Source organism: Paralichthys olivaceus, chromosome 1 (assembly GCF_024713975.1).
Source record: "Paralichthys olivaceus isolate ysfri-2021 chromosome 1, ASM2471397v2, whole genome shotgun sequence".
Taxonomy (NCBI): Eukaryota; Metazoa; Chordata; class Actinopteri; order Pleuronectiformes; family Paralichthyidae; genus Paralichthys; species Paralichthys olivaceus.
Window position 1 is genome coordinate 21,352,734 of NC_091093.1, and position 15,309 is coordinate 21,368,042.

The following is a 15,309-nucleotide window of genomic DNA, read 5'->3' on the forward strand; positions in this document are numbered from 1 at the left end:
ATCCCTCTCTTCTCACACCCTCTGCTTCTATTTTGATTTCAAAGAAAAATGGGCAGTTTGCCATTAAAATCTGGTTCTGATAAAAATACACTGAGTACATACAGTTATAAACGGGTTGTGCTACTTTTTTTTTCTTTTTAATTCATCACAGTCGTGTTTGGTACATTTCCATTTTTTCAAGAGAGATAGAAAGATTCTGTGTTTGCAGGCTGATGCTATTCAATGTTGACACTTTTCACTTTTTAATTTAGTGTGTAAATATGCGCACATTTGTGTTGTTATCACCAAACACACAGATCTGATCTGATGATCTGAGGATATGGAAAACAAAAACTCAATATTGGCCTGAGTTGATAAAAATCAGAACATCACTGTGATCATTAGGATTCATCCTCTGTATAACATGAATGTCTGTGGAAAATACTGTGACCATCTGTCGGTCAGTTATTGAGACGCTTCCCTGGTGGAACGAGCGACCCACAGACTGACATTGTCGGCCATCGCCATTGGCTCTGGCTGATAAATTAGTCATCGCTGCAAAAAGGGTGCTGCGTTATTCCTCGATGAAGACATGTCCACTGCAGACTTTATTCCAATTAGCATGACTCAGTCGTCGGTGTGCTGACCACACCGGTGCAGCGGCTGCCTTGTTCCAAGGCGGTTTCACAAGACGTAGAGAAAGTGACACTGAGGCCAATGCGGCGCATAATCTGAAGTCAGCAACAAGGGAGGTGGCAGAAGGGAAATGTCTTCTATTTATCCTCCCTGTCGATTTTTTTCCCCCTCACCTGCCTCCCTGGCCCTTCTGTGGTTTCAGAACTTGCTATTCTCTCCGTCTCCTTGTGGCTGGACGACTTTCTCTCTGCCTTCCTCTGTGCCTGTGTCTCTCGCTGTCCCCCCCCCCCCCCCCCCCTCTCCCTCTGTCAGACTCGGCTTTTGATCTTGCCAGTCCTTGCACAGAGGTAGACAGTGATGCTGTATGACTTTTCTCTGCCTATTAATGTCTTAACTCTTGCTCTGCCTTTTGCTGGAGGTCTACTGAGACATCATTTCCCCACGCAGCCCAGTCTAATGACAGGCCTGGACTGGTTTAATCACAAGCATACTGTCTCTCTGTGTGTGTGTGTGTGTGTGTGTGTGTGTGTGTGTGTGTGTGTGTGTGTGTGTGTGTGTGTGTGTGTGTGTCGCCTGTGTGTGTGTGGGGGGGGGTAATGTGGCGAATTCAAATGAGGTGAGGAAAAGGTTTGAAATGTACATATAGAGACTAAAATAAATGTGGTGACAGCCATAACACTGCAATGTCCTTATCAGTGACAAACACACCAACCTGTAACCTGCTGTTTGTTCCCATGGATAAAACACAACACCGGTTGTAATCTGATGCTTTTCATCATTTTTGGGCATAAGATTGATAAATAACATATGATAACACTCAAATAAAAAAACACTGAATTACTAATTAACGTGATAAGTTTATTGGCAAGTCATTATATTACTGTATTAGATATGAATGAATATGTGAAGGTGCCAGAAATACCCACATATTTGACTCTAAATCATCACACGATTTTTAATCATTACTGCTCAGAGAGAAAATGAAAAAAAAAACCTTCTCCGTGGCAATAAACAGGTAAATTAAGACAAATATCCATTAGAGACACTACAAAGATTGCTTTTCCAGTGGCACAGGAAAAAATATCCTATCAAGAAAAGCAATCCTCAGAGTGAGGAGAAATTAGAGTTGAAGATTTATTGAAACAGTTATGAAATTATTCTGAGCCATATGCTGACACATTGAATCATTTACCCGAGCGACGGCTCTGCTCAAACAAAACAATACTAATGTGGACATACTCCAAGTAGCAACTTTTAATTGTGTTTATTAGAGATCCAGGATGATTTAGTGGAAAAACATTGGAAGAAATTTAACACAAGGGTCATAATTATGATTTCTCAAGTGTAAAATTACCTGGTGAGGGATAGTCAGCTAAATGCAATATGTAGCATCACTAGACGCCACTACCGAACATGTCAAGTAGTGCACTGGTTAGACACTGTATTAAAAAGTATTAAGAATTAAAATCAATGTAGCACAACAAGAGATATCGCTTTTTTAATTTACATTCTTCCCTGTACATTACCCACAATGCAACATGCCCACTGACTATTTGGTCATTTGGACAGGCCTGGTTAGCCTGGTTAAAACGTGTCTGTTTTTTAAATGCTTTTAAAACAGTGTATTTTTACACATGTAGGAGACGTGTAAATGAAACACGCACTCAGACGGAGCCTTCTGTCCACACATCATCTGCAGAACAGGGTAGGACCTCCTGACTGGCTGAGACTGTCTCACATTGGTCAAGAAAAAGAAAAAAGTTGGTAGCACCAAAACCCCCACGTTTTTGGATCACAAGAGGAAGTGGAGAGTCCATCTCTATACAAAGTCTATGTTCTGAAGAGACAACAAATAAAGTTTTAACAAAAACTTGTTTTCATCCACTGACACTCTCTTTCTCTCTCTCTCTGTGTCAGTCAATTATCCCTTTCTCCTCCTCTCTCCTCTCCTCTCCTCTCTCTCCCTGCTCACTATTCATCTTTCTGGAGTGATGACTCAGTTACTCGTCGTCACACTGAGGCTTCAAAGGTGAAAAAAAAGGAAGCAGGATTTCTGAACTCGGCTCAGCTGTGAATTGTGACACCGGATAATTTAGGAGGTTTCTGGGCTGGAGCTGCAGCTTTGGATGGATTCGGCGAGGAGGGTAAAAACTTCTCAATGAATGATGAATGTATGAGCGAATCAATTAGTCATGAACTCTGCTTGCTTTAAAAACTGATATGAACAATGCAATATCACCCAGTCTGGGTTTTATATTAAAATATCTTATCATCTGTTGCCAACAATATTAAATGATGGAAAGTAATTTACCCCAACCTTTGTCATCTATTCTCCAAATGCACATCGTTCTTCTTCTTCCCTTTAAGCCTTCATCTCCCCGTCTCTGAAGCTCCTCTTCCTCTTCTCCCGCCGTCCTCTCTCTCCCTAAGTGCTAGCTCCCAGTCTCCAGCCTCAGGGATCCACACAACTTGATTGTGTTTTGATGTTCTTGTGAAACGTACAAGTGCACTCAGCACTCAAGAACCATAACATACATTTTCAGGACCGTTCACCCAGAGGAAAAGCAGCCGAGGAGAAAGACCGAGTATTTACTGCTGTTGATACAGAGTACACACTCACAGCTGCATAAATGCTCAAATTCTCACATTATAGGAAGACATTTTCTAATTCCTGAATCCTTACCTTTTCAGGCCCTGGACTGTAGTGCACATGTAATTTTAGTAATTTTTCCGTCTAAAGCCATTTTCATAAATGAAGTCTTAAAAAATGTCTGGGAAATTGTGTCTGCAGGCAGAGCATGCAGGAGGACAGACATGGGTTATACCTTCTGCTGCAGAACTTTTTGTTTATGACTCATCAACTTCCACGTCAAACCTCATTGTCAAATGATCGCACATCTCCCCGTCTTTCCAAGTCCTTCCATATCTTTGTTGGCTTCTTGTTCGTCATCGATATGCCCTCTTGTTCACTCTGGCAAAAGTTCCAGAAAATGTCCAGAACAACTGACTTGTGATGTTTTTGTGTACATATGTCTCCTTCCTCGGGGGGTAGATATTATCGATGTGATGGTGGCTGTGGGCCAGAATATAAAAGCTGACTGACTGAGGCCTTCTTTTAATCCCTGAAAAGTCCCATACAAGCCTTAGGGAATTCAATATACTGAAATTACATTTAATAAATCTTGTAATACAGTGACTTTGAAATGTTCTTTGGGAGTCAAATGACGCTGTGAACGTACATTTTTAGATGTGAGTCCAGCCTAGATAATGAGTGATCGCAGAGGGAAAACGGTGGATTGGTTCATGTCCTGCATGTGAACTGTTTCCTCCTTAACAAGCACCAGGAGACTCTTACTGGTAGAGGCCAATGTGGAGAATCATGGCTGAACATTAACTGAACTCGAGGCCTTGGAGCAAAAAGTGATGTTTAATTTTCTCATGTCTCAGAGGGACTTTTTCTTTGAAGTGTTGTGTTTAATTTCATGCTGCACTCAAGCACAGAACACAGTGGGCTGATCAGGACTGGCCATAATTACACTCACATGCAGACATGCTTTACAATATAATGTATCGTCAGGGATCAGATGCACAAACAACAGTGGTGACGACATTAAATGACCTTTGCTTATTTGTCCTTATTTCAACATCCTTTCCTAATCCGACACGTAAAAAATTAAGAGAAGTCGGTTGTTGTTTTTTTCAACTTACGCCCAAAGAAATATCAACAAGCAAAGAAACATGAATGTCAAAGCCTCAGGGGCAACAACACCGGCCCAAGTGTGAAAACAGGGACAGTCTATTGTGTTGTTGCTGTTTTGCCACATTCATTATGCACACCTAGTTTGAATGAATAATGCAGGTGACTAAATGGTTCTACAGAAGTAGTTCAATTATCATGAATAATTCATTTATTATTAAAAGGTGCTTGGAGATTTTATTCACACTGTGCAGCAGTGTATAATCACTTTGCCAGATTTGTGTGTCAAATGAGGCGCTACCAGTCGCACAAACACCAACGTGTCGGTGCTCAGACACTTTTGCCAAGGAAGCTCACAAGTTTTTGTAATTTGTAGAGAAAATGAAATTGCACCGTTCGATATAACTGATGAACTTTGGCTCTTTAACGAAATGAGACAAACCTTAACATAAATTGTGCATTTCTCCTTGTGAGAGATGATCTTATTTTCTCGTCCCCCATCTGTTCCTGCCCTAATGAAATGCTCACATTAAACTGAAATCTTCTTCTGCTGCTTCAACTCCCTTCGCCTCTTTTCCCAGCCAGGTTTCGTCCACTTGCCTGTCCACCACTCATCAGCCATCACATGGAAATTATTACATTATTAATGTGCTTTAGTTTCCAGCTGAAATCTTAATAGACACAATTTAGAATTCCACATCATCCATCCATCCATACTGCATGCTGTGTCAGTGTCAGGGGGGCAATGGTATCCCTCCCAGCATGCATTTGGTTAAAAGCAGAGAGATCTCTCATCAGGCTTTGATCACATCGATCATGAAACTATTTTTGTTTCAGCTAAATCCACATTATGTCACACTTTGGATTATTTCCTAAAGAAACTCAGAGTGCAACAAAGCTGAACTATTTATAGGGCAATTAAATTTAAAAAACACTTTAATTCATAATTAACGCAGCATGAAAACATTAGTCTTCCAAAAAAGAGAGAATGTAAAAGACAAGTTTATACTGATTATTATGTGTGGAATCAAAATGTCCCACATATCCACTGAGTAACATACTACATCATAATAATTAAATAACAATTTAAACAGAATTTTATAATATGATATTATGATTCCCATTCTGACATGGCACTAATGTGTGGCACTAAAGACAATTTGACGACAAGCAAGGTTAATCATGTTAACTGAAAGGTAATGAAGTGCAAGATCTTGTGGGGATGAAGTCGTTGGCAGGAAGTAGAAAGACTCAGCGGGTCAAATGTGCCTGTGACCTTTAAATGGGATCAATGAGCCGTAAGATGAACGGGGGAATATGACAAGATGGTAAAATGTTACGGACCTCAAACAGACAGAAATGAGGAGTGTTTGAAGATAGTGAAGGAAAAAGAAGCCTTTAAAGAATGAAACAAGGGTAACACGTCCCGTGGGAGACTAAGTGAGGTTATATTTAAACACAGCTGTTTGCACTTATACAGCTGAGGCTGAAGGGAAAGTAATTCATTCAAAAAAAAAATGCATTGCAAAAATCTTGAATTGATGATTGTCCTAAATTAAAACTTAAGGGATCCCAAAAGTTTAAAGAAGGCAGGGGCGGAGTTCCTGGGGGTGTTAGGGAGTTGTCCCCCTTAATATCATCGCAAATATAAGCAATGATACTGCCGACATCATTTGAAATAGTAATACAGCACTGAACACATGTTAGCTAATTATAGATGCAAAATATAGCATTCTTAAGCTTTGACAGATTGCACCTCCGTCCCCTCCTTGACTCACAGTGGTTTGGTCCACTACAAATAATAATTGTGGCTCATCCTCTTAGGATCATGAACTACCACATAAATGTCACAGCAATTCAAATCTGATTTTTTTTCACCAAGACCCATGAAGTGTTGTCTGAGAAATAAATACAAATTTAAAAAAAAAAAAGATGCACTATCCTTCCAAGAAGGTCAAGTAGTTTTTACGTAATCAGATGTAAATCTGAACAAATCCAACAATCAGCAGACAGGAGAGGAAACGTAACCTCCTTGGCGGAGCTCATGAAAGGACAAGGCTCTGCAACACAGTAATCCTGCTTCCATCCATCCTCTCAAAGGCCTGGGAAACATATTCCTGAATGAAATAAATTGTAAAGCCCTTGCTCGGCTGCATGCTGTGAGGCTGTAGCTGGCTGAGAGTTGCTGTGTTCGCTGTCTTTGTGGTCAACAAAAGGGCAGCAACCTGGTGTCACCCCTTTAAAATCTCCCCTGGAGCAGAGAAACATGGCTCTCACTGACTCATCTTATCACACTGGGTCTAATCCTCATCAGGACACTTTGCTTTGGAGAGAAAGAGCTGACACAGGAGCTTTTCATGAGCGCTCACCTTCTTGTTGTTTGTCCCGGCACAACCATTTGGACTTGTAATGAACGGATGCACATGATTATGCAGGCTGCTGAGTCACCCTCAGAAAATGGCTTTTAATCAAATTATTTTAACGCAGTTTCGTCATCACATTGTTGTGGTGTTACGGGCTGATACATAAATGCTGATGGCTCCTTCAAACAAGAGCGTGCGCAGGCCTGCAGTTAGAAAATACTTTTGAAGGGCACGAAGCCTTCTCACGTCGCTTAATCACGCAGACGATTCAACATCCCCACTGGGCCTCTCACACAGCTTCAATCCAATTCCTTAACTACAGATCTTGGCCTCTCCTCCTGCCACCACGATCGATCTGAGAACAACAGGTGTTCACAGGTGTTTAAATGTGGTCACGCATTGACTGAGAGCCTTTCTGAGCTCGAGAACAAAGGGAAGCAGCTCAGTGGGCAGCAGGAGAGGGGGGATGGCAGTTTATGTGATGTCCTCTAGATGTTTCACCTTCCTTTTTATGCCCGAGATGTTGTTTTGAATGTTTAAAACGCCCGGTGATGCGAGTGAAGTTCAGTACCTGTTACGTGCAGTAAAACCCTATCTTGTTTGGTTGAAATTTGCAAAATGAGATGAAGATGAATTCTAATTTCATTTTATTTGATTTAATTCTCAACCTAATCCAAATTTCACAACCTTGTATAATGACAAATAGTGATTCACATGCACAATAATTGCTTTTAACGAACCCAAATAAAAGCCACACCGACTCATCAGCCTGTCTGAGTCTGGACCTGTAGGTCGGAGTATAATTTACCTTATTAACGTCCTCAGGTTAAGATTTTGTGATATTCTTTTTTTTTGCCAACGTGATGATGATGGTGACTGATGTCCTCATGAATAACGTTCTGCTTTGCATAACTTTGAAAGGGTTCTAACGTTATCTGAACGGTTGGACGTGAGCATTCTCAGGGTTTTTCTCTCTGGAAATCACAAAAACATAAACAAAATGTTAATTGTGACCTTTTTCCATTTGACTAAAATGAAACTTCTTCCCTTAGGGACATACAATTTATCAATCAAACACAGCATGTTTTGCAAAAAGGGCAGAAGAAGCCCAGAGGGAATATTAAACTTAACATAAACATGACTTCATTTTTTATATGGCCCATTTTCTTTCAGCTCCCGGCTCGGTTCAATGCTCTCTGTTCTGTTTCATAACAGTGAAGTCAATAATCACAGTGAAGGAAGCTGATGTTCCTGATGGTAAATATAATTTTAAGTGTAACATACAGTCACTTCAATGTTAAAAAGCAAGTTTATCAAGAACGCTCCCCAAATGCATGACTGTTCCTAATGCTTTTTCAGTTTTTCTTTAGTGTCTTATTAAGGCAAGTTGAGCATGTAAAAGTTCTGCAAAGTAAAAAAAGCCCAAAGAACGTGGAGCTCTTCCCTCCAACAGAAAACACTGTTGATACTCCTGAACCGCCTCCTCAGTCATCTGACTCTCGGTATCGTGTTGTCACATGACATCACTGTGTCACATATTTGCAAAATTCACACCCATCATAGAATTTGGTGCTCAAATCGGAAATAAATTTCAAAAAATCTTATTTTGACCTCTTGGTGGTAAATTAATTATCTGTGTTCAGTATCTTGCAAAAGTAAACTCCAGAATTCCACTTGGAGAAGCTAGGGATTGAACCGACAACTGCCTGGTTATAGAACAACCTCCTCTACCTCCTGAGCCACAGCTGCACTAGTTCATGTCAGAGGATGATCAAAATCAGAAGTGTGGGAATCATGACTGTACAAGATGACAGGACAGTCCAACTGGAATCACTGCTGGTGTCTTCACACTTTTAGCAAAGACAAATTCTAAATCACTGAGTTGAAAATTAAATGATCCTCTCCAAATGCATTAGAATCTTGCTTCTAAAATAAATATAAATATTTTTTTAAGGAACACAACACACACACAAACACATGCATCTTCAAAAATGATTGTCCTTTCTCATTTATTCCACTGATCACAATCATGTGTCTGCTTCTCATGTCTCTCTTTCTTCTCCTCCTCCTTCCACTGGCTCCACTTCTTCTTCCTCCCCTGTCCTTGCTCTTCTGCATGACCAGTTCCATGTCAGCCCTTAATTGTGTTTTGATGTTCCTCCTGCAATTGAGCCCCATTCTCGCCAGCCAAAACAGAACAGACATTTGTCAATGCACAGGCACTGTGAGATTGCTCACTCTCTCTCTCCCCCGCATTTTCTACTGTTCACCTCCATTTAACCTCCTCTTCCTTCGGTTTTCTCCCTCGTTCTTTTGTCTTTAGCACACTTGATGTTCCTGTCTATCTATCCATCTATCTATCTATCTATCTACCTATCTATCTTAGAAGTCTTCAGAGAGCGCTCAATGGAGCAGTAACATCAATGTAGGATGACACCAAAGACCTCCTTTACCCCCTGGGGCCCATGTCACATGTAATCACTGTTACTTATAAGGCCAACACACACACACACACACACACTGTTGGTCTCCCAACACTCAGCTAAGCTCAGCTCGGGGAGTAAATATTTGTGCTGTGCAAGCTCGAGACTGAGGAAGACTCCTCACCTCAGCACTGTGCCACCAAATCATGAAATATTCAGAGATAGAGAGATAGGAGGAGGGGAGGAAGAAATGAAAGTGGAGGAGTGAGAAGATAAAAAAAGGAAGAGAGAGAGAGGTCACACATAACAGAATAAGATGGAATGAGGGGAGAGAAGTGCGTGGGGAGGTGACTTGGTGCTACAGCAGAAGATCTGAAGGGAAGGAGCGGGTTGTTTGTGAAAAGGAAGTGAAAGGGAAAAAATAGACTGCAAAGGAGGTGTTGAAGGAGCGAGATATGAAGGAGCGAGGCTGTGGGCTGAGGAGGGAGAAGAAGAGGGTGAAAGGGGCAGCGGGGGCACAGAGGAGGGGGATGTTCCACATGTGGAGGACGAATAAAGATGTCGACTGACAGGCAATCGGAATCAGAAATAATCAGGCAGCACAATGCGTGGTGTCCGACAGCGGAGGAGATGTGTAAGAGTAAATGGATCGGAGGAGACAATGCTCTCAAGCTCTTTATGGTCCCAGACAGTCTGCAGCTGAAGAGTGATAATCCCCATCCAGGACTTAATGAGGGTTTATTCTTTCACAGGTCGTTTTGTCCTGGCATCTTGAAAGACATCTCACTGGCAGAGCCGCTTCATTCACTTCCACTCAGCTCACTTTGTGACTTAAAAGGACCATTACACCCCACCTCACCCCCCTCCCCACCCCCACCCCTTTTATGATACTTGGTACTGTTGTATAGTAAAGTTTTGTAAAGTAAATCTCCAGGTTTTAGTCACTGATTAACGCCGCCCAGTCGCCTGGTCCTCCTCTTCGTCCCAGATAAAAATATCTCAACAACTTAACGATGGATAATATTTATGGTTCCCAGACCAAAAATATTAATGACCTCTGTGATCACCTTCTCTAGCACCTGACAGCAGAATGAAAGCCAAGAGTGGAAAATCTCAGAATCTACTGGATGGATTGAAATCTGAGGCAGATTTTCATGTTTCACGAAAGATGAGTTTTAATAAATTTGGAACTAAAATCATTACATAACTATTTCTTGTGTCATCCCAAAACAAAAGTAAAATTACTTCTACTAAGAATCAAAAACAAACTTTGGACCATCTTATAGATTTCTTTACAATGACCACAGCCTGAATTTCCCTTTATCCAGTATTAACTAATCATTTCTAGAATGGCAAACAGTTCAACCAAAAACTACTTATTTAAGTTATTTATTTACATTTATTCATTTGGCTGATGCTATTGTGACATATATGTTAAATGCTTTGTTGCTTTTTCCTGAACTGTAGGGAGAGCTAAATGAGTTATAGTGTGTGTACAGCAGAATCAATACAGGCAAATGAGGCTGTGGTGTTCATTTTCTTCGAGGATTATCAGTGATAACTTTAAAAACATAAAACACTTATTTCAAGAGTGATGCTCATTTATATGCAATAGGTCAGGTGGTTAATCCTCCCGAGAGCACAAATGCGCTCAGTGTGTTTAGTGGAAATATGTTTGTGGGATTCTTCACCAAACGCATACTATTGATTTATCACTGCACTCCTACAACATTGAGTCATGATGGAGAGAAAAAAAAGATAAACACAGAGACAATCAGAGATATCATCATCTGTAGTCTATGCATTCTTCTTACAAAGATAAAATCTGATATCTGCATCACCCACAATGCAACTCCACCACTGACAGTTAAGTCAAAAGAATAAAAATAATAATAATAATACATTTTGTTTGTAGGTGCCTTGCAACGTGACCTTGTGCTGTGACAAGGTCACTTTGCAAGGCAGAGATAAAAACAGAACGAAAAAAATTAAAATAACAATGTATCAAATAAAAAACGAGAGATGTAGGTGTGTTGTGCTGGTAGCAGCCACCGTAGCCTCCGACTGTCAGCCTCAAGCAGAGATGAGGAGAGATCTGCAGAGTTCTGGTGAGCCTGAGTCTTTCTAACTACACACCCTGGGGTATTTTCAAATTTGCAGTCCTCATATGCCCCACATGCCGCAGACTCAAGTGACATCACTTCAGGCAATTTTAGACAATTTCATGCCCCAACCTCATGTTTTCATTTCCTGTTTTGTTTTGTTTAGTTTTGTCTCTTTATTTCAGACATTATCACTTCCTGCCCTCAAGTGTTTCCCAAAACCCTGATTGTCTGACTTTGCCCAAATGTAATTAAACTTTGTCACAGTTTTTTTTTAAGTCAGTGTGTTTTCTGTCAACAGTTTGTCTCATTCCTTTGTGCCGCGCAATCCAGCCTTTCTCTGCTCCCAGTGCTTCTTAGTAATCTGATAATTTGGACTTCATTTCCTACTCTGACTTTTGCCTCATGTTTTTATATCATTGCCTATTGGATCACCTTTCCGTGTTCTTTGTTTGTATTAAAGACTCTTTTTTACAAAACCTGTGACAGTGAGTTGTGCATCGAGTCAACAGTTGTGTTCACCCTTGTCGTGTCTGTTCGGGCACCTCCTGGAGGTAATGAAAATCTACACCAAACTTCATGGATCTGGCCAACTGAGATGTTATGTCTGGACAAGTGGGCAAACAAAAAACAGTGCTTTGGTACTTCTACTCGTATGGATGAAAAATTGAATCGTGAGCATATAAAAAGCATTCATACTCCTCTCACTCAACAAGAGGTAAATTCAACAACCCACATCCCACAGCCGCAGCTACCTAGGCAGGCAAGAAAAAACTAAAAACAGATAAATAAAAGAAAGAAAGGTACTTACAGTGAGGAGAGTCTATCATTCCAACAGTTTTCTAACACAATGAATTCAATATGGTTATTCCTAGTTATTCTGTGGTCTTGTGCTGTTGAGTTTAAACACAATAATGCCATAAGAAGATGATCCATTCACTCTATTTATACTTAAATTTTGCTCTGCCAAGTTTAGCAGAGTGCCAACATTAGTCCCTGGAAACCAGAGGCAGCAATATCACAGCACTTTGATTTAGTTAGCGACATAAAAATATCTTGAAATGGGAGGAGAAAGAGTTTATGGTTTATTTTTGACTAACACTGTCTGGGCTTTGCAGATGGCACAACACACATATTCATGATTTAAGATCTGAACACACTCAAACTTTTAACCAACGAAGGCAAAAAAGTTTTCACAGATTCAAACCCCTCAGTCGTCTGGTGTCTCTGTCCATGGTGCTAAAATGCTGCAGTATCCAAGCTGTCAACTGAGATGTACTTTTTTTCAAATGAGCTAAATTGTCATTAACAAACTACTCTATAGCTTCATTTGTCTTAGAAGAATATAGATATTTCTATAATACTGTAACCACAGTTGACCTTTGACTTATTTCTAAGCTTTCAAAATATATGTTTGAAGTTTCTTTTGTGTGTTCAAGGTGGATACAATCTGGGAAAGCAAGAGGAAATGTTTCACAATGACATCAACATTAAAACTTTTGGAGCCCAAGTCTGCAACAAGTACAGTTTTGAAGTCAACTGGATGAGTCCCTCTATCGGTATAAAGCAAGTCACCTAAATGTCTACATTCACTTTTTTTCTGTGGAAGAGTTACATACAGTGAGAGCATTTCGTGTTAGCAACCATATAACTGAGCGACACTTGTGAAGTAGTTGAGGCAGTCAACTCAAGCTGTGCTGTTCTAGTCATGTGACATGGTAACACACCCTGCCGTCTATTTAAGCCGCTAAGACTTTTCATCTCTCCCTTCACTTGTCAATGCCTCTGCTGCCCTATGTCAGAGTTATGTGGATTCAGCCACTTTACCTCCGCAGCATCAACAGGCTCCGACAGGGGTTAAAGATATTTGCTCATCACTCCCCATTGTTGATCATTACCCCATTACCCATCAATGTTGTTATATCTAGGGAAGTGATGAACTCTGTGTTCTGCTGCTGTAAAAAAATTCAAACGTGAGTTGTCTGCCTGAACCAACATTGTTGAATTGTATACACTGAACACTGCAATGCATCCAGAAATAACTTGAGCCGTCACTCCAACACACAGTCACTGATTAATGTCACCCATCGGTCCAAGCAGCTGAGCTGTGACACTGGTGGTGAAGAAGTTATTATACGCTCACCATGACTGTGAATGCCTGGGAACTTCTATTGTGTTAAAGCTCACAGACCATTAGTCAGGACAGGCTGAAATGTTAGTTGGACGAAACTTGTGGGTTCAGAGGGTTCGTTACTGATGAGCAGGAACTGCAGAGACCTTTCAACTGTGACATAAATGTGAATCATGAACATTTACAGAAGCACATTAAAAGAATAAATGTTGGTAACAGGTGATACTGACCTGTGTCCTTCTTTTTGCTAAGAAGACATTGTTTGTGTGATTCCACTTAATTTCAGTTTATGGAATTTAATTTATATGGAGTTTAATGTTTTGATAGAAAAATACCGACGAGTGACACTTTATTTTTTCTTGGAAAACATAAACAGCAATCGAAAACCTAAAATGTAAAATGTGTCAAATGGCGAAAATATTTTAATGAATTTTAATGAATTAATTTTGTGCTGCGCAAATATATAATGGTGCGAGTTACATTCAATTACAGTCCATAAATGGGCTGCAGTGTTCGGACAATGCAGTGAGGTGACTCATAATAACATGTAAATGTGTGTGTGTGTGTGTGTGTGTGTGTGTGTGTTAGGTTTCAGTTGGGTTCAAGTTTAGGTTTGGGTTTGTCTCCAGGAACTCAGGGTAAGTCAATGTAATGTCCTCTAAACTCATGGAGACAGGACTGTGTGTGTGTGTGTGTGTGTGTGTGTGTGTGTGTGTGTGTGTGTGTGTGTGTGTGTGTATACCTTCAACCCTCACCATGCCCTGTATCATCTGGTATCTGTCTGTCTGCTCGCCTTCCTCCTCTGCCACCATAAATAGGAACTGCCCCAGACACATTACTATTCCTACATCATAATCCAATGCAGGTCTAACCTACATCATAGCGCAGGAGTGAAACAGTCGTCTGATAATGGCTTCATATTTCCTTTCACCACCTCCTCCTCCTCCACCGAATCAATAACAGAGCAGAATCCCACACATGTCTCCTCTTCCTCCTCCTCCTCCTCCTCCACCCCCTTCTCCTGCTGCTGGTGCTGTCGGAAGAAACGACCAACCTGCGCGTTTAATGTGATGTAAAGTGAGGAGTGCAAACCAAGTTTGATTAGAACGCATTGACTTTGCGTTCGAGAGAGAGAGAGAGAGAGAGACAGATGCACACAGAGATACGCAGAGAGAGAGAGATGCGGTGTCTGAAAGTGAAGCTGGAAGTCCGGGATTCTCCCTCGTTTTGGGATAAACACATTAAATGACAGATTTACGCACTTTTACGCAAACACTCTCCGGAGAAGTTCGCTTCTGGGCACTTTCGGGACAGTCTGCGTCTCTAGATGTTTTGAGATAGACAAGCAACTATACTTCACGATGATTTTTTGATTTTTTATTTGAACTTCCTGCACCTGAAGTCGTCGGGTTTTCCGTGCGCAATGGCTGATTGTTTACATCGCGTGTCTCCCCGTCTCCGCATGGAGGGATCCGGGATGCTCGCCTGAGAGAGAGAAAGACTGAAACAAGTGCTTTGGACCCGACAGTGACCTTCTGAGAGTGGATACTGGGCAAGATCTCTGCAGCCTCTTTCATGAAACCTCTTTACCTTCTCATCCATTTCGGAGTCTGTGCTGCGTTTTAGTCCAGAGCGCACCTCAGTGTCTGGCTCAACGATGAGCTCCGGTGGGAAAACCTTTGTGTTTCTGTTGCTGCTCAAAAGTGTCCTGTCGGACCCTGGAACCACGAACCAAGGTGAGTGTGTTATCTACATCCGACCACAGACTGGAAACAAGATGCATCCATTTAATCTTACACAACACAATGCAGTCTCCTCTGTGCGCAGTCATAAAACATGGGGAACATTTGCATTTATCGTGAAAATGTGTATAATTATAGAAAAACTTATCTTATTACTACAGAATGTGTTTTTTTTTCACAAATGATGCCATGTTGTTACAACTTGGTGTCTAATGGGATTTACTTCAGCTGTGCAT

At 40.9% G+C, this 15,309-nt stretch overlaps 1 protein-coding gene across 1 annotated transcript in view; it reads left to right on the top strand.

The window, feature by feature from the left end:
* Positions 1-14,459: 14,459 nt before the first annotated feature.
* Positions 14,460-15,309, top strand: part of epha6 (eph receptor A6) — a 43,833-nt gene continuing 42,983 nt past the window's right edge. The window contains exon 1 of the mRNA XM_069525174.1: positions 14,460-15,067. Coding sequence (XP_069381275.1) covers positions 14,989-15,067 — 79 coding nt within the window. The 5' untranslated portion in view covers positions 14,460-14,988. The remainder of the gene's footprint in view (positions 15,068-15,309) is intronic.